The sequence below is a fragment of the Punica granatum genome, chromosome 2 (genome assembly GCF_007655135.1).
Source record: "Punica granatum isolate Tunisia-2019 chromosome 2, ASM765513v2, whole genome shotgun sequence".
Classification (NCBI taxonomy): domain Eukaryota; kingdom Viridiplantae; phylum Streptophyta; class Magnoliopsida; order Myrtales; family Lythraceae; genus Punica; species Punica granatum.
The window spans coordinates 38,433,529-38,452,105 of NC_045128.1; the positions used below are offsets into that span (position 1 = coordinate 38,433,529).

Below are 18,577 nucleotides of genomic sequence, written 5' to 3' on the forward strand. Positions count from 1 at the left end.
TGATCAGTGATCTGTAAAACTATCGTTAAGACTTTAGATAAGGTCCGTATAAAAAACCCTAAAATCCTAAAACCGTAAAATCTTCGACATTAAAGTCGAGCTGGGCTAAACTAAACTTTAAATTGAGCTTGGACCTCCTTACCTTATTAAGACAATTGAAGCCATTGGACGCTTATGCATCTGACAGAGTCCAATGGGCCGACAACGCCGAAAGCCATCAAGACCGAACGCACGTGCAGAACACGTGCGGCCACCGTCGTCCTCCATCTCCCCACTCTCCATCTTCCTTGTGATGGAAGAAGAAGACCCATTCCATCCTCTCCTCCGTTCTCCGCTCAACGCTTCCCCTTGGGACACCCAGCACCGCCGGTCCCGCCACCGCTGCTCGCCACTCTAAGCTCCGACTCGGCCTCAACTCCGCCAATAACCGATCGGATCACCCGTCTGCTCATCTCTCTCCGCCACTCAAGCTCGCCGGAGCTCGAGGTCCAGCCGCACTGATTCTCTCTTCTCGTGCGTAACTATAATCCATTGATCTGTAATAAATCTCTAGCTTTATGCATCTGCAGAAGATGATGCGTAATTAAGCTGAAAATTCAGCTGGTGTAGGGATCACATGCTGCTTTCTTGTCAGTTAAGGTTGTTCTCTATGTTCATTAACGTCGCATAGGGCTTGATTGTCCTGAGGTTGATTCGAGTTGCTCGTCGGATTTCCTATAGGAGAAATTTTTTTGTCCCAATAGGGGAAATGGATCTTCCTTCATGATTCCCATATAAAAAAAGAATCTTGAAGGAGAGTCGGCAGACATCCTTGTGTTATTCATAGCCGAGTATACAAATGATTTGTCGGATTTGCAAATAGGCATATTTCGGCGTAATTAGTGTGAGTGTGCATGGTTGTTGATGCCAATGATTTTATCTCAAAGCTCATCTATTTTATGGCATTTTTGTTCCAGCCATGTATAACACTGCAGGTCTGCAGCAAGGGGTTCCTCATCCGCAGGCTGCTGCTCAGCCTAATCCATTTGGAAATGCGTTCTATGGAGCTAGTTCAGGACTTATAAAAGGTGGTCTTGGAGCATATGGAGAGAAAATTTTGGGTTCTAGCTCTGAATACGTGCAAAGCAATGTAAGTACGATATCGATACTCTAAATGATCATGCTGTTTTTTGCTTTATGGAAAGTAAATTTCATGTAGAGTAGATTTCAACAGCAGAGCTTGGGTGTTAAAACTTTTCTCGTCTTGACTGAAAATCAATCTTAAAGTACTGGTATCTATTGCGTTTTTCTTTGGGGTCTATCCAATCACAAAAAACTTCCTTCTTGGACGAGTCTGAGTAGTATTTACTGTTGACAATGAGTTTTAGCTTTGATTAGTTCTGAGGCTTACTAGCGTCTTAGCAGTCAAGGCAAAACCTCAAGGGATGATGTATGTCAAAAAGTAGATGTATTTTATTCTGTATGGAAAATTATTCCAATTGGCTGCATAAGTTTGACGATATAAACAAAAATGATAAAGGAAATTACTTTCCAGTGTGATGCATTCAGTAAATAATATGTACGTGAAGTTTTCTCCTGCAATACTCTTTTTGGTAATAACTTAGGTCATTTGAAGGAGCCCCATCATTTTTATGTGTTGAGATTGAGATTCAAAAGGTAGTTTCATGAGCTTCGCTTTGAGGTCCTTCATCTTCCTAAAGTATTTTTACCCATTTTGAGTTTAATTAACATGTAAAACTGCAAAGACTCCCATAAGCACATTTTCTGTTTATATGGTTCCCAATATCATTTCCTAGCTTGACTACCATCCACTCCAAGAAAAGGGCAAATTATTGACACATAGTAATACTTGAAATTCAAAAACCATATATCCTGCTGATGCATATAACTTCTATGGATGTTCTAGTTTGATTGTTGCTGTTAGCTCTGTGATGAAGGTGTTTACTCTCTTTCGATACAGATAAGCAGATACTTCTCCGATCCTCAGTATTATTTCCAAGTGAATGATCAATACGTGAGGAACAAATTGAAGGTGGTTTTATTTCCATTCCTTCACAGGGTGAGCTCCATATCTTGATCTTAACTTCAGACATCCATAAGGAAGGTTTTCTTGCCCTGTTGATAATCTTTGTATTTTACTTTACTCAGGGTCACTGGACAAGGATAACGGAGCCTGTTGGGGGCAGGCTTTCTTATAAACCCCCAATTTACGACATCAATGCCCCTGACTTGTACATCCCGTTTATGGCATTCGGCACCTATGTTGTTCTTGCTGGCTTCTCTTTGGGGCTTCAGGGGAAGTAAGTGTAATTCACTTTTTCTGTTTGGATACATCTGGATTTCTTTAAATCACATGAACGAAAGAGACCAAGTATGTGAATAAACCTTAAAATATGAATACTATTAATTCCAGGTTCAGCCCCGAAGCTCTCAACTGGCTATTTGCGAAGGGACTGCTGGGGTGGTTCTTACAAGTGGCTCTCCTCAAGGTGACTCTCCTCTCGCTTGGGAGTGGGGAGGCTCCCTTACTGGACATCGTGGCCTACGCAGGCTACACCTTCACAGGCCTGGCCATCGCGGTACTGGGGAAAATCCTAATCAGGTACATGTACTATGTCCTGATGCCGTGGACCTGCCTGTGCATGGGGATCTTCCTTGTGAAGACCATGAAGAGGGTCCTGTTCGCTGAGGTGAGGAGCTACGACTCAAGCAGGCACCATTACCTCCTATTGTTCATTGCTCTTGCCCAGTTCCCGATCTTCTCGTGGCTGGGCAACATTACTGTCAATTGGCTCTTTTGATGCTGTTGGTTGCAACCAGTGATATTTAGTACTGGTGAATGAGACCTGTTATGTAGCAAAATTTTGTGGTACATAAGCTTATGCACTTTCGATTGCCCTCCCATTTTATGGTATTATAGATAGATATCCAACCATAAACTTTAGATTTGAAGATATGACCGCCTACTGCTATGCAGATCGAGCTAATTTGCAGCCATGCGTCTCCTTCCATGCATACTTGGATCGCGAATTGAAACTTGGCTGTGATATAAAACCGAGCAATGTGCATGTTTCGTCTTTTAGCCTTCCTATGTAAGACACTTGTGTGGGTCCAAATATGCTCTGATGGCACGGCGAAGGCGTCTTCTTCTGAAATCGACTTCCTTCTCAATCCCAAAGAGTTCATATATTCTTTTGTAACTACTCAGTCATGGATGATGGCTCTCATAATGGAGTAATGATATGCGGTCTGGGAACTTTAATCTAAAAAATGTAGAGGTTCTCGTCGGGTTGTTCATTGTGCTTTGCTTTCCAATCCTTCGTCCTTCCTAAGCCATGAGATTCTATATTGAACCCAAAAGAAAAGAGAGTTAATGGAAAGAAAGAAAAACCTAGGAGCTGTTTCGTAATTCCGAAGTTTGTTTTGACACGTGTCACTCCAAAACAAGGCAATGGTTAGGGATGACAATGGTGTTGGCAAAAAAACCATATCCACATATAACGGCATCACTTTTTACACCATATAATTGTACCAAATGGTTATGGTGTTGATATGATTTTTAATTTCAAGAATCACAGCGATGCGGTGCAGATGTGGTTTTGATAAAATATCGCGGATAAAAATTGCACCGCAACCTTTATGTTTAGAGGAATATTTTAACTTATTTTCCAATGCGAATCTCAATGGTTTCTTAATTAATTTAATAAAAATTAATAAAATTATAGAGATAGAATACTGATAATTTTTATTTATTAGATTTTTATATTGTTTATTTCTTTAATTGCTTTGTTTCCTTATTTTTATTTAATTTAATTTTGTGGTGCGGTACGTTGTGGATAACAACGGTTTTTGGCTATGGTCTTGAATTTTCAAAATTGCGGTGAATGTGGTGCGGATATGGTGCACGATTTTAGATCACAGTGCGGTTACAGTTCTCGAGATTTCCGCGCCATAACCGTACTCTGCCATCCCTTGAAAATAATTTTAAATAAATAAGGATAAATAAATAAAAGGAAAATTAGGTGGAAAAAAGAAAAGGGAAAAATATAAATTGCAGATAATATATAGAGTCCATTGTATATCCCTTTTGCGAACAGACTGAGCAAACGGAAAATCTTCCCCAAATCGTGAGAGAAGACAATCATGAAGCTCCGTCTCCGATCTCTCGAATCCAAAGAAACCCTAAAACTCGAAGTCCACGATGAATGCCCTCTCCGGCTCCTCAAGCAAATCCTGATTTCCACCTCCTCCTCCTCCGTCCACCTCTCTCTCAATCGCAGGGACGAGCTCGGCTCCTCCGCCCCCGGCGATGGCGATTCGCTCAAAGCCCTAGGCGTTACCTCCGGGGATCTAATTTATTACTCCCTTAACCCGAACGCCTTCGCTTTCCCTGCGCAGCAGCAGCAAGAAGCAATTCCAACCCCAGCCCCCAGTTCGTCGGCTACAGTGCCGTGTGCTGGCGCCATTGCTGTGGAATCTGAAGCAGGTGACACCCTTACCGTCGGTTTGAACCCCATGGCAAGCGACAGTTCTGCGAAAGGAGAGAACTTGGGTCATCGGGGCGTGGATTTTGACATGGAAGATGTGGGCGGCCAGGGCGACGCGGAGGAGCAGTCGCAGAGTAGTGAAGGTAAGGGTTTATCTGAGCTTCACGGTGCTGGATCTGATGCTATGGATGTGGAATTCGATGTGTGTAAGCACTCTGTGCCTTACTTCCTTAGGAGGGTGTTGAGAGAAGAGCTGGGTAAAGATGAGGTTGAACATAGACTTCTAGTCATTGCGATTCATGCGGTTATGTTAGAATCTGGCTTTGTCGGGTTCAACTCGGTGACTCAGACACGTGCGGATGGTTTCCACCTCCCTGATCAGTGGCCCTCTCCGGGTTTTTCCGTCTCGTTGTTGTACAGTCTGCCTGAGCTTCTTGCTGATGGGTCGAATGAGGTTGAGAGTGTGAATCTGAAGATTCAGAGTATCGGCCATTACCTGACTGTCTATGGGTCTCTAGCCAAGGGGAAGTCGGGGTTGTATAGGATCTGTCTGGATGAGTACAGGTTTGCTCCAACTATAGACTTAATGTGGGCTAATTGTGATAAGAAGGATGGAGCGAATTATGGGGATAGTAGCCGAAGTTCATATCCTAATAGTGAAGTTTTTGAATTTTGGAAGGTTGTGAAGGACGGGTTGACATTGCCTCTCTTAATAGACCTCTGCGAGAGGGCTAATTTACCGCTCCCATCTTGTCTCATGCGACTTCCAACTGAGCTGAAGCTGCAGATTCTGGAGTTGCTTGATATACATGACCTTCTACAAATGGCTCTCGTGAGCAAAGACTTTGGCTACTTGTTATCACATGATGATTTCTGGAAGCAGAAATTTCTGAGCGAGTTTGGAGATGTGAAAGACATGCAAGATGTGTCGAACTGGAAACTGGAGTATTTGAAGAGGAAGAGGGACAAAATCAGTTTGTGCACCTCTTTCCTTGGGGAGAGGCAATCCCGATGGATCAGGCCTGTTCCATTTCAAAGGATGTTGAGGGACCCGGTCCCTTTAGGTTTTCCTCGCATAATTGGGGGAGATCACGATTGGTTGCCAGGGCTGGGGCCCCCTTCTCTCAATAGGCATGGTGGCTTTCCTCGGCTTTCAATCCTTCGAACTGCTGGGCGCAGCTGCACCTGCAATCTTGGACGATTAAATCGGTAGTTCTTGATTCAGGATCAGCTTCCTTATTCACCTTCTCCACAGGGGGCATATCAGAAGGGCATGTGAGTTATGTTTTTGCATGTAAAAAGGTTGAGTTTTGGACCTTTTCTTTGGTTTATCTTTCAGCAACAGATAATAGGCATGACTAAATTAGTCTCTTGAAAAGAAAGGGGTGGTAGGTATAGTAAAGCAAGTGCTCCTACCTCTAGTCGCGACATCATATGCTTAAATAAAGTCGAGCTCGTTTTGCATATTCTTTCCCCGTGCATCGTTCGGTAGTTAAGTTTCGGTTTTATGATTATTCATGAGAATCAATACATGCTGCTAATCAACTGAATCTTTGGCTCTTCATATATGGTAGAAATTGAAACATGTCTGCCCAGAAATTATCGGTCCTGATGCTTTATCGCTATGTTCGGTCGCGAGGATTGGATGGGAAGTAAAATCCCAACGATACTTGTAATACAATCAAGTATTTGGTACATGGTAGAGAATCTAGAGATTGGGATAGGGGTAAGAAAGGAAATGACCAACATGCCCTATACTTTAATTTTTTTAATTAATTCTTAAAATAAAAAATTTCAAAAAAAGAAAAAAGAGTCGGAGACACAGAGCACAACGTAAAGGGGCGGTGCTGGTTCGAAGCCGACCGCAACAGCCCAGGCGAGGTCGCCTATGCTGGGAAATCGTCTCCCCCTCTCTTTCGTCTGGAGAGAGAATAGTTTTATGATAAGATCCAGAGAAAATCATGTAATTTGTTTTTCAAAAAATAAATTAGATTATAGTTTTTTAGATATGATGTGTTATATATTTGCTTTTCAAAAAGTAAATGAGATCATACTTTTTATGGATATAGTTATCATATTTTATTTATATTATATTTTACCCAAAATCTATAGTACACATTTTGGATTTTTCACACTATATATAACTAATTTGAGTTTTCAAATCCCCTCCAATCTACTCTAGACCGGTCATTTTTGGAAGTTTTAAAATTTCAAACCACCACTAAAAAATTACTATTTGGCCATTGTATTCTATAAGATGTGATTGAGGATTTTGTAACACATATGTATGATTTATTTATGCCAAGAATTAATTTATTGATTTTCACCGCAACAACACGTTTGGCCGTCTAGGCTGCAATAGCCATAATCCCATCCTACGCCTAAGCAGTGGTCCTTGCATAGCTCATACTAACACTCCCCGGCATAATAACAGGAAGCCTGAGATGGGGACATCCCTTTATTATTCCAACACTTATTGCTCCTTATTAACATATATACACATAAACATTTATATATATATATATATATAGATATATTTTGTTCAGCTTACATATGATAAATAGACGAACCAAATATATACAATGAAATATATGAGATATATTCCATATCGGAGAGAATTACCAGAGAAGAGAACCGAGAAAAGGATGACTAGTAGAAGAACGGAGGAAAGGCATGTCCCACAGGCACGTGAACTTTTGTTACTCCTCTTAGGCACTTGCGAGCACTCTTGACGAAGATGGTTGATCTAAAGGATGAGTTGATGGTATTGATGTGGACAAAAATGGTTATATTAGTCTCGAGAAAATGAAACATGTGAATTTTTACTCCAAAATTACAATGCTGATTCTTTCTCATTAAAGCTTCTTCTTGGTGGCATACTTTGATAGTTTTCTACAGGACTTGCTAAGGATCTTCCCTGAAAGTTGAAAGAATATCGTGTCTTAAAAATTCTCCAAGTGGTAACCTTCCTCTTCTCTTTTATTCTAAATCATTCTTGTTATGATCGAGGAAAATCTTTTCGAGACATTATGGTTTATATCTTTTGAAACGGAATGACACCATTTGATGTTTCAGTACATATTGATATGAACACATATAAGTCGGTGGATTTCGGTAACATTGTTGAAAGTTTGTGGAAGGAAAATAGGAAAGCAAATAATGGAAATACTTAAAAAAAATATGTACAATGGATGGTCCATATTAAATGAAGGGGGATCTAAGCGCACATATTGATTTCGTACAATACGTAAGATTTAAAAATCTGTACTGAAGAAGCAGCCTATATTTTATATGATTATGAATATTGGTGACTAAACTACCCGGAAATAATGTTATTATTAGAGTTCTTCAATTTTTTTTTGCGTGCATGAGTTTATTTTAGTACATCTATAATTGGACTTATAAAAATGAGTTCTTCAACTTTTTTTTTCTTATAGATATATTTTTGCGTAAATTTTAGGTTCTCCAATTTTATGTATGTGTTTACATAAGAGAGGATGTAACACCATATGGATCGTGACAATATTAAAGATTAATCATCTTCCTGTGATTGGAATTTCTCTTTTTAATTTTTATGTATAATCTTGACAATATTGAATTTCCAATACTTATTAAATTCTCTTTTTTTATTATAGAATTTGTCCTTTATCTTATTTGTGAAATTAAATTACCATTAGTATTACGTATCTAATAGTGTATAATTAGTGATTGCATATTATTATCTTTTTCGGTGTGCAATTGTAAATTACTATTTTCAACAATCCATCACAAATATTTTATATAATAAAATTAGTAAAGAAAGAGATCACATTTTATTATGTGCAATAAATGGACTTCACGACTAGTTAGAATGATGTAAGCTTGAATTGCAAGAAAACTAGAAATTACAATGATGTTTGGAGGAACGATGCTAGCACGTAGTTGGTCACAGTTGCGTGCAGATTACCAAACAACTAAGCCAACATCACTGTTAAAGCTAAGACCTGTATCGAAATAGAAATTGCATGGGATGTAATCGCCTTTTTTTTTCCTTCGTGAATTTGGGGGCTGAAGACCAAGTTCAATACTAAAATATATTAAACATTACAAAAGCGAGGCATGATAACCCTTACGACATCCCCAAATAATCTTCCCTGACAGTTCCATGAGTCTCCTTTCCCTTTCCTTTGAACCGCACAAACCTGGCACTCAGAGCACATTCTGTATTAGCAGAATTTACTGTTTTCTGTAGGTGAATCTTTCCACTTTCGGTAAGATATTACAGATAGGAAGAGAATTTCTTGATTCCAATTTTCCAAGCCCTTCAACTTAACTTAGCTTCATGCAGCTGTCCAAATACAATAATTCAACAATTTCAACTTTGACAATTTTGGTAACTTTTCCATTGAATTGCAACTGACCAAGTAGAGATTTCTTAAGTCATGCAACCTTAGGTCCATGCTTTCTACGGTAGGAAGCAGTCATCTCAGACAACCTCCTCAACCTCGGCAAGTTAGGTAGCTTTACCATTTGGCTCCATTGAACGTGTAAAGAACTTACAAAGTATAGCCTTTCAAGACCATCAAGGTGAGTTATCGGGCATAATGATGTATCCAATCTTTTGAGAGATGTTAAACCCTGCAGGCCTGGAATCTCGGTTATTTTGCAGCTGCTGTACACACGTAACACGGACAACTTGTTCAAGTTTGAAAGATTTGGCAACCTCGCGAGTGAAGAACAGAACGAAATCTCCAGCTCATACAAGCTTGGTGGAAGCCTCGGGAGGCATTTTAGTTTCAAACACTTCCGAATGCGGAGCTCTCTGAGACGAGGGAGGGCGCCAACCTGTTCTGGCAAGGTAGTTATGCCAGTATTGGATAATTCCAACTTCTCCAACTTGGATAGGTTCCTGATACCCGGAGGCACTTCCACAAGCTGGTGGCACCCCGAGCATATCAATTCCTTCAAGTTGATCAGGTGCTTTAGATTCGGAAAAATCCGGATCGACTCACCACCGAGCCTTAGACTGATTAAGCTAGAGGGCAGATTAGGCAGAGCCTCGAGCCACTGGCACCCTCCTAAATCAAGAATCTCGAGTTGGCGGAGGCAACTAATACTTGTCGGAAGGCTACTAATCTTTGTATCAGCTAACTGTAAGATCCTCATAGAGGATTTGCTTCCAATGTTAATTGGAATTTCTCCCTCCAAGTCTACACAACCACTGGCATTTAGCACTTGTAGATTCTCCAAAGTTGAAAGAGTGCTCGGCAAGCAAGTCATACGACTATGATCAATCTTGAGCACCGTCAAGAGAGTTAAATTGCCTACGGAGTCAGGCAATCTCCTGATTTGTGTGCCAGACAAGCTCAGCTCGACCAATGAGGTCAGCTGGCCAATGGAGTCTGGAACTGCTCCCAGTGACTGGCAGTTGTCCAACGAGAGTAGCTTTAGTTTCTTTAAGCATTTTAATGAGTCTGGAATTTGAGCAAGCAATTTGCAGTTGTTGGCGCTGAGGGTTTCCAGATTTTCAAGCTTGTCCGTATCTCTCAATACAGGTAGTTCCCGTATAGAGGTTCCATCAACTAGAAGCTCAGTCAGTGCTTCCATAGAACCCAACTGAGGCAAATCCTTGAGGGTCGTGCAGTTCCTTATGTCTAAAGAGACGAGAGCACTGAGTTTCTCTATAGATGGATCTATGCTGATCAAGTTGTGACATGATCTAAGAATCAGTCTCTCCAAAGCTGGAAATGCTGAGAAATCAGGAGTTTTTCTTAGTTGCAGGCAACCTGTAAGATCAAGAACTTTTAGCTTCCTGGCCACCTGCAGGAATGAAAAGGATTTTAACGAGGAGAAGGGAGAAAGAGAATATTCTCATCGAATAAACATTCAGCTTGAATCACAAGATAAAAATGGATGGACTTAAAGGAACTGTTGATACCTTCATCAAGCTCCAGCCAGCCCAATCCTCACTGACCATGCTCCTTGACAGGTCCAAAACAATTAGGTTCTTCAGATCTAAATTGGTTGGCGGCGTAGGATTGGAGTTGCAGAATCGCCAGCTTAGCCACTGCAGATCCGGTAGAAGACGCTCGAAATTTCCACAAAGACTTGCCTTTTCTAGCTGAAGGATCCTCAAATTTGTTAGATGCATGAACTGATCATCCTCAATGCAGTGATCTTCCAAGCGGAACTGATATCCTTCTAGACTGATGGCCTCAACTTTTGTCTTCCCCTGCTCCAAGAAAAGAAATGAAATTAGCTGCGCTATACTATCTAGATGATTCCATATTCTTGTGCCAAAGAAGATATTTAGCAACAGCAAAGTTCTTAACTATGATAAATGGATAAATGTATAAACACCTGCAGACACCTATATACATATATTATAGGGGAAAAATTTATTAAGCAGGTCTATTGCTCGTGAGCCTTTAGTTACCTCCCATGGCTGTCTCTCTAATACACGCATCGCCACTTCACTGTGCCACAATCTACTACGCAACCATGGCTCTTTGTAGTTTTCCTGTTCCACAATTTCCCTGCCAAGGTCTCTGAGTTGGTCGTGCATCCATAGCTTACTGTCATCTGTGATTCTTATCAGTGACTTCAAGAGAAGGATTTCAATTTCAACTTCCGGGAAAAAATCACGATCATCCCACATGGGTTTTACTGTTCTAGCATCCGTTCCAATGAAGAAACATGAAATATCGAGAAATATCTCCTGCTGCTTACGATCCAAACCATCATAACTTATCCTCAACGTATCTTGAACCTTCATATGGGGTTTCTTCTTCAACTGCTTCAGTGTACCTTGCCATATCTCCTTGCGCCCACTGCTTGTAGATAAAGAAGAGCCTATTACCTCAAGAGCCAGAGGGAGGCTTCCAGTTGTCCTCACGATATCCCAGGACAAGCCATATAAGTCAGGTGTCGGCAAGCCTTTTATAAATGCATGCCTGCAGAAGAGTTCAAAAGCTTGATCTGCGCTCAGCAGTGTGAGTTCATAAATATCACTTACTTGAAATAGATCTAGAACTTTCTTTTCTCGGGTTGTAATAATGATCCTGCTTCCTGGACCAAACCAAGCAAGATCCCCAGCTAAAGCCTTGAGTTGGTCGACTCCATCGACGTCATCCAAAAGAATGATCGCTTTCTTGTGACGGAGCCTGTACTTGAGTTGCTTGGTTCCTTCATCCGTATTAGCAAAATCTTTGCGCTCACAATTTAAGATGTCAGCGACTAGCTTGCTTTGCAAGTACTCAAGACCTTTATGCTGTGAGGATGTTTCTCGAATGTCATTAAGGAAGCAAGAAGATTCAAATTGATCCAAAAGTTGGTTGTAGACAACTTTTGCAAGAGTTGTTTTCCCAATTCCGCCCATGCCCCATATTCCAACAATTTGAACACCTGTTTCATCAACCTCCAGCAATGTCGTCTTGATAGCTTCGACATGGTGATCGATTCCAATCAAGATGTCATTGACATCCAGATAAGCCTTCTTCAAACTGATGAGAACCCTTGCAAGCACCTTTTTAATGAATTCTCCATGTCTCCTGAAAGGTATGATTAATTCATGAACCAAAGTTAGTATACAAATTCATTTAAAAGCAGAAATCTCATAAACTATTTGAACCTATGAAAGCTGCAAAACTAATTAGAAAAACAGAAGTGAAAAGAAAACAAGAGAAGGGTGTTACCCATTTGCCTCTTTCTTGAGTTCCAACCCTTTCAGTTTCACAACCTTTTGGAGAGCATCCCTCCACTCCTGAACAGTCTTGAAGTTGTATTTTTCCTCGTGCTGGGCAAAGGCTTCAGCATAACTCCCAGTTTGGTGCTGAACTTCATCTGTCGTTACGTCTAAGAAAATGGGCAGGATCATGTGCTTCGTCTCATCCTTGTGCTTCACCATCTCCGCCACCTCCTTGAGACACCACTTACTCAAAGCATAGCCCTTTGAGAAGATGGGTATGGAGATTTTTGACTGCTTGATTGCCCTCATGAGCTCAGGCCCGATCTCTTCTCCGACACGGAGCTCTTCATCATCCCTGAAGGTTTGGACTCCTGCATCTTTCAGACGATGATATAGATTGTCAGTGAACTCTAAGCGACTGTCCGGCCCCCGGAAGCTCAAAAACACTTCATACTCATGTCCAGCTTCAGCATTGACCTGAAAAGTGCGATGAATTAGTAGATATTCCATGCCGCCTCACGGGGCTAATGGTGATATATATGAGTGCTAATCGTCATGCAATAATCCACTGAATGGTCGTTCCGACGCATAGAATAGTGCCTTCTCCTGTTTTATGCGGCTTTCAAGGTTCGGAGGAGATATCATATTAGAAAGTGATTCTACATAAATGGAGAACACAAAATTTTTCATAAAAACTTACGCGAGAAAAAAAGCAAAATGTTAAAGTGAACTTGTGGTACTAATATTTAATGGCAGAGACACTAAAATAAACTCATGTGTGAGTAAAATTGAAGAACTTGTGGTACTAATATTTTTTTTTTGGAATTTGATCGGTCATGTAGTACTCCTGGTATTCATAACGTATCATATGAAATATAATAATAGAAATAACACGATCTCTATATATAAAACTAGGATTTGATTTACATTTTCTCGATGTAAAACCTGATATCTAGAATCCCAAAAAGACCTCGACAAATCCAGTCGACTAGAGTCGGCCCACTAAGGGATAAAATTTTTCCAACATGAATTTACTTTTTCTGAAAAGCAAATACACAACACATTATATCTATGAAAAATAATATCATATTTATTTTTTGAAAAGCAAATATCATCTTTCATGATTTGTTTATTAGGATCTTATTATAAAATATATTTATTTTAAGAAAAAGTTCAAAAAAAGTCAGAAAATAATGACATGTCTTATAAACTATATTTATAAGTTTTGAAAAACTAAATGTCCATTTAAAAAAAAGCTTAAAAACAAAAAATTTTACCACCGGTCCTACAAATCTATACTAATATGTCCTAAAACATTTAAAAATTATTTTTCCAAAAAAAACTTAAAATATTGAAAAAATAACAACCATTCTCGCAAATCTATATTTATATATTTAAAAATTTTAATAATTAATAATTAAAAATTTGGTGTTAGAAAAATCTCAAAAAATCATGAATATTTCATTCCTTAATCCAGACATTTAGAGGCAATCTACCATTGTTATTAGAATCGGATCGGACCGGCCGGTTCGACCGGTCGGACTGGGAACGAGCACCATGTCCGGTCCGGTTCGCCTGAAAACCCAAAATGCACATTTGAACCGCCGCAAAATTCCATTGAACCGACCGGTTTTATGGGTTTACTATTTATTGTAAAAATTGTTTGGTTGTGTAAAGATTTGAACTCGTGACATCTTTTTATACTAATATACTACCAACCAAACAACCACTAATTTCTTGTACTTTTAACTCTACTTTTAAGTACTTATTAAAATTCAATATTTATTTTGAAGTAAGAAATATTAAATATATTTATATTTTCTTACACTATTCTCATATATCTTTGAAATCATCATACTTCTATATTAATTATCATAATTTTTTTAATAATATGAATATTTATTTTATTTTAATTAAACGTGCGGTCCGACCCATCGAACCCTCGGTTGGACCCATAAACCCATGAACCCATACCCCTTCCGGTTCATCATCATGTTCGGTTCTGATAACACTGCAATCTACACAAAAAAATGCTTTTACTTTTAAAATTTTAAAAATTGAGAAAATAACCAATACCATAAATATATATATATATATTATGAAAATTTTAAAAAATTCCATATAAAAAAGCTTAGAAAAATAAAAAATAACAATCGATCTCAAAAATCTATATTCATATGCTTTACCAATTAAAAATTAAAAATTTCGTTTTTGAGAAAAGCTAAAAAAAATCGAGAAAAGAAAAAACAGTCTCCAAATTTATTATAGTGTTTTAAAGTATTTAAAATATAAAAACAAAAAATCTTTTTTAAGGAAAGCTGAAAAAATCGAGAAAATAATAACCAATGCACAAATTTATTTATACACTTTCAAAATTAAAATTTTGTTTAAAATATCTTAAAAACTGAAAATAATCTATTCAGCAACCAATTATTCTATGGCCTGGTGTACTTCAGCTCCGCTTTACATTGTACTTGTCTTGGAAACAGTGAAGTTCATCGGATAGAGCGTGATCCAACATAAAATTAGAGAATAAAAAAATTCTACAAATATGTGTGAAAAAAAGTAAAAAGTTGAAAAACTCATCTTCACATCTAATAGTAGACATATTAAAATAAATTTTCCTTGTGCGCAAAAAATTGAAGGAACACACATCTAAAGGTAGCAATATTTTTCAAATCTGGATCTATCACAGTTTATTTTTGGTATTTTCACTAATTGTAACGTGCCATGCGAAATGTAATAAAAATAATACATCACATCTATATATATAAAATATGGCATGATTTGCTTTTTGGAAAGTAAATATTTAACACATCATATATTTATGAAAATATAATATAATTTATTTTTTGAAAAGTAAATGTAATCTTACCTCATTTATTTTACTTGGATCTTTTCATAAAATATTTCTACTACTAAACAATTTAGAAAATGGAGAAACTAGAGATCGCTCCAATAAATCTATATCTATATGTTTTGCAAATTTAAAAGAACTTGTTTCCTAAAAAAAACTAAAAAAATAATGGTCATCCCACAAATCTATATTTATGTGATTCAAAGAATTAAAAAAATAAAAAAAATAGAAATTTCGTTTTCTAGAAAGTCTTAAAAAACTAATAGAGTAACAACCATCCACAAATCTAACTTATATATTTTTTAAAAATTAAAAATTAAAATGTTCTTTTTAAGAAAGCTCAAAAAGTAGAGAAAATAATGATTGATCTCACAAATTATATACATGCTAAGAAATATAAAAATTATTTATAAAAATGCTTAAAAAATTGAAAAGAAAATCAACAATTTGGTCATTTTGGGGCCATTTACATTAAAATTTTTATTTTGAAAAGAATAGGAAAATAATTACTAGTTATCTATGTGTTATTAAAAATTAAAAATTTGTTTCCTAGAGAAAAGCCCAAAATTGAAAAAATAATGATGGTCCCCATGAATCAGTATTGAAATATTTTAAAGAACTTAAATTTAATTTAAAAGTTCCTTTTCTAGAAAAAAACTCAAAAATTGAGAAAATGATAACTTGTCTGACACATTTATATTTAAATTGTTTTAAAACATTTAATAAAAATTTAAAATTGAAAAATTCTTTTCAAAGAGTTCAAAAGTTTGAGAAAATAATAATTGGTCCTACAAATCTATATCAAAATATTTTAAAATTTTTAAAAAGAAATTGTTTTACGGAAAATTCAAAAAATCGAAAGTTTCATTCAATAATGACCGAGCATTCTAAAACCATCAGGCCAAACCCACTTAGCTCCATTTTATATTATATCATGATCAAAATAATATATATATATATATATATATATATATAGAATTTGGTTTAGTAACACATCGAAGTACCTAACACATGCATTATATATTCATTGGCAGTCAAATTTTGTTACTTGTATTAATCTATGTTTTACTGCCTAGTAGAATAATGCAAATGTGCTGAAACATACATCGATATACATCCAAGTAGGACTTTTTAAAGGCCTTACACCTTACACCAAATATAATAGTGATTCAATTGCTTTCGACGGAGAAATTATTATCAAGGCTTAAGTTGAGGTGGCTGGAGACGAGCCACCTCTAACCCCCCACACATCGACCCTGATCGGATCTGGGTCAATGTGGCTCACATTCCTCCCACCTTGCTCATGGAAGATTCCACAGGAGTGGTCATACCTATATCCGGCTAACTAGTCTTCGGCTAGAACACCCTACTGACCTCTATGTGACTGCAAACGAGGCCAGTGGGAGGGAGTGACCTCTACGGCAATTTCCTCTAGGGTCCAATTAGCTGGGACCTAGCCAGCTTGACCCCCAGGCCACGGCCAGATCTGTCATGGCTTGTGGGTTGATCCCACGACCTTGTGTGCAGGCAGGGTGCCTGGAGCGAGCCACATAGGTGCTGCTAACAAGTTTGGTTATGGATCGGGGCGTTTTTTGAAGAATCAAACAAGTTAGATGTAAGAATTAATCTCCAGTCTCTACAACCAAACGGTGATAGAAGACAAGCAGAAAGATAGCAAGAATCAGAGTGTATGCAGCATAAGATTGAAAACAAAACACATTATATCAGAATAGATGACCAGATATACATATACATACATGGATACGCACCCTTAGTATGAATATTGTTCTGTTCGTCCCTTCTTTAAGATACACCTACTTACCAAAACCAAGATAAGTGCGACTGCCAAAAGAACACTCAGATCAAGCCCACCAAGTATAACTGAAGCCATCAGCTGCTTATTTCCCTTTGCCTCTCAAGCTGCTACAGCATGCCTGGTATTAGATATCTGTCTGCCAATATATGACTCTTAATATATGCAAGCTAAGGTAGCAATCGGTATATTTAATTTGAGAAGGCACATGGCCCAAAAAATAAAATGGACAAGGCGTTATTCAATAAAATTAAATGAGTAAAAAAAACAACTATGACAGTGATTAATAGGACAACAAGGGATTAGGTAGGGTGTTAGGAAGCTGCCTTAAGTTGACTTGGACCTTGACAATCGCATTGCGAGCATCATGCATCCAATACACCTTCATCTACATTATACGCAATTAACGTGCATATATATATATGTGTGTGTGACTGCATATATATGTATGGCCCTCTTGTTAATTTGGACCATGGGCCCAGCCACGTAACCATTTATCAAGGACGACTTATACTTGTTAATTCCCCCCAGTCAACCTTTCCACCGCCACAGCTGTCCACTTATCCCTTCCTTTCTTCTCTTATTTTTATTTTTATTTTTATTTTTATTTTTCGTTTTTGCTTGCTGTCTGAAAAGGAGAGCAGAGCCCTAGAGAGAAGAGAACGAACCGGTTCAAGAGGAGGGGAGAGAGAGAGAGAGCAATGAAGAGAGGAGAGAGCGAGTAGAATGACAGAGAGTTCGAGAGCTCGAGATGGAGCTCACGGATGAGGGGCGCAGAAGAGAATGAGACTTGATGAAGGGGGTGAATAGAACAGGGCTGGTGGAGAGTGTAGTGGGCCGGAAGTAGGAAGCCATTTGAGGGGATGAGTTTATATTGCAATTGTTAGGTATGTTATTGATTCTTCTTGATTGAGCTCCATTTATTTGATTATGTCTTTTGCTATGGAATAAGAAGCAATGGGTTAGTTGGATGATTAAATTAGAGAAATTGATGGAATAGCTTAGACTAGCACAATCAAATGTTTAGTAAACTAAGCTAGGACAAATTGATGGTGCTGAAATATACTTAATGATTACTCTAGTCTTGATGATTTCGTTGTTGTACAAAGAATTAATTTTCCATTGAAGTCGCTGCCCTTATGTGCTTGGTTTAATTGTGAGATGGAATTAATGGAACTGACTTTTCTAGTGTTTAAGTTCTAGATTTATTCGTACTGTTTGAGTAGCCTATATTCGATTTATTTTTCATCGAACCACTTCAATTATCTTTTGGGTGAATTGTAAGATATACACTTGCTTAACGCATGAGATGGGTTCGTAAAGCCATTAGACAAGCTTGTCATATGCTCATAGTTATCAATGTTGGTTTTATTTCCTATTAGATCTTATAAAATAACTAATCTGAAATTTCGTTCATATTTTTATTCCACTATGGAATGAAATTAAATCTTAAATTAATTTTATCAATGTTTGTTTGAATGAGATAAGTTGAATGAAGATAGTATGAGGATTTTGAGGAATTATTATAAATGAATTCGGTTAATTGCGATGTGGCGATATTATTGTTATAGCCATGGGACCGCTGATCCGGCAGTATATAAATAGGACGCTCAGACCGCTGATCCGACGGAATATAAAATGGACATCTAGACTCCTACTGCCGGATGATAATGGACAGCCCCGCTTATTAGAAATAAAATGAGGAATTTGTGGATATGAGTTCGGGTCACGGTACTGTCAAAACTCTGTCGCGA

General features: G+C 37.9%; 3 protein-coding genes across 5 annotated transcripts; 2 read left to right on the forward strand and 1 right to left on the reverse strand.

The window, feature by feature from the left end:
* The first annotated feature begins 270 nt into the window (after positions 1-270).
* LOC116197976 (protein YIF1B-like) lies at positions 271-3,091 on the forward strand. Of its 2 annotated transcripts, none has more exons than XM_031528266.1 (5): positions 271-486; positions 957-1,129; positions 1,961-2,059; positions 2,149-2,300; positions 2,414-3,091. In XM_031528266.1, the coding sequence occupies exons 2-5, from the start codon at positions 959-961 to the stop codon at positions 2,799-2,801; spliced, it is 810 nt and encodes a 269-aa protein (XP_031384126.1). In that variant the 5' UTR covers positions 271-486; positions 957-958; the 3' UTR covers positions 2,802-3,091. The 2 variants fall into 2 exon arrangements, with proteins under 2 accessions (XP_031384126.1, XP_031384124.1); XM_031528264.1 differs by having other exon boundaries at positions 272-513.
* Positions 3,092-4,074: 983 nt separating this feature from the next.
* On the forward strand, positions 4,075-5,956 carry LOC116196968 (F-box protein SKIP22-like). The gene has a single exon (XM_031526942.1). The coding sequence runs from the start codon at positions 4,144-4,146 to the stop codon at positions 5,698-5,700; it is 1,557 nt and encodes a 518-aa protein (XP_031382802.1). The 5' UTR covers positions 4,075-4,143; the 3' UTR covers positions 5,701-5,956.
* Positions 5,957-8,335: 2,379 nt separating this feature from the next.
* LOC116195196 (TMV resistance protein N-like) lies at positions 8,336-16,980 on the reverse strand. 2 transcript variants are annotated; one of them, XM_031524187.1, is made up of 5 exons: positions 16,833-16,980; positions 12,161-12,630; positions 10,903-12,016; positions 10,405-10,698; positions 8,336-10,286 (listed from the first exon to the last, which is right to left on the reverse strand). In XM_031524187.1, exons 1-5 carry the CDS (start codon positions 16,899-16,901, stop codon positions 8,907-8,909), a joined length of 3,327 nt encoding a protein of 1,108 aa, XP_031380047.1. In that variant the 5' UTR covers positions 16,902-16,980; the 3' UTR covers positions 8,336-8,906. The 2 variants fall into 2 exon arrangements, with proteins under 2 accessions (XP_031380047.1, XP_031380049.1); XM_031524189.1 differs by having other exon boundaries at positions 16,780-16,940.
* Positions 16,981-18,577: the final 1,597 nt, after the last annotated feature.

Bases quoted from the DNA above. Each gene is read 5' to 3' on its own strand.
- LOC116197976 (XM_031528266.1), top strand. From the start codon at position 959: ATGTATAACACTGCAGGTCTGCAGCAAGGGGTTCCTCATCCGCAGGCT. The intron at 1,130-1,960 runs GTAAGTACGATA...CTTTCGATACAG, and splicing joins CTGAATACGTGCAAAGCAAT to ATAAGCAGATACTTCTCCGA. The intron at 2,301-2,413 runs GTAAGTGTAATT...TATTAATTCCAG, and splicing joins TCTTTGGGGCTTCAGGGGAA to GTTCAGCCCCGAAGCTCTCA.
- LOC116196968 (XM_031526942.1), top strand. From the start codon at position 4,144: ATGAAGCTCCGTCTCCGATCTCTCGAATCCAAAGAAACCCTAAAACTC.
- LOC116195196 (XM_031524187.1), bottom strand. From the start codon at position 16,901: ATGGCTTCAGTTATACTTGGTGGGCTTGATCTGAGTGTTCTTTTGGCA. The intron at 12,631-16,832 runs GTAAGTAGGTGT...CGCACTTTTCAG, and splicing joins TCGCACTTATCTTGGTTTTG to GTCAATGCTGAAGCTGGACA. The intron at 10,287-10,404 runs GTATCAACAGTT...TCATTCCTGCAG, and splicing joins CTGGCTGGAGCTTGATGAAG to GTGGCCAGGAAGCTAAAAGT.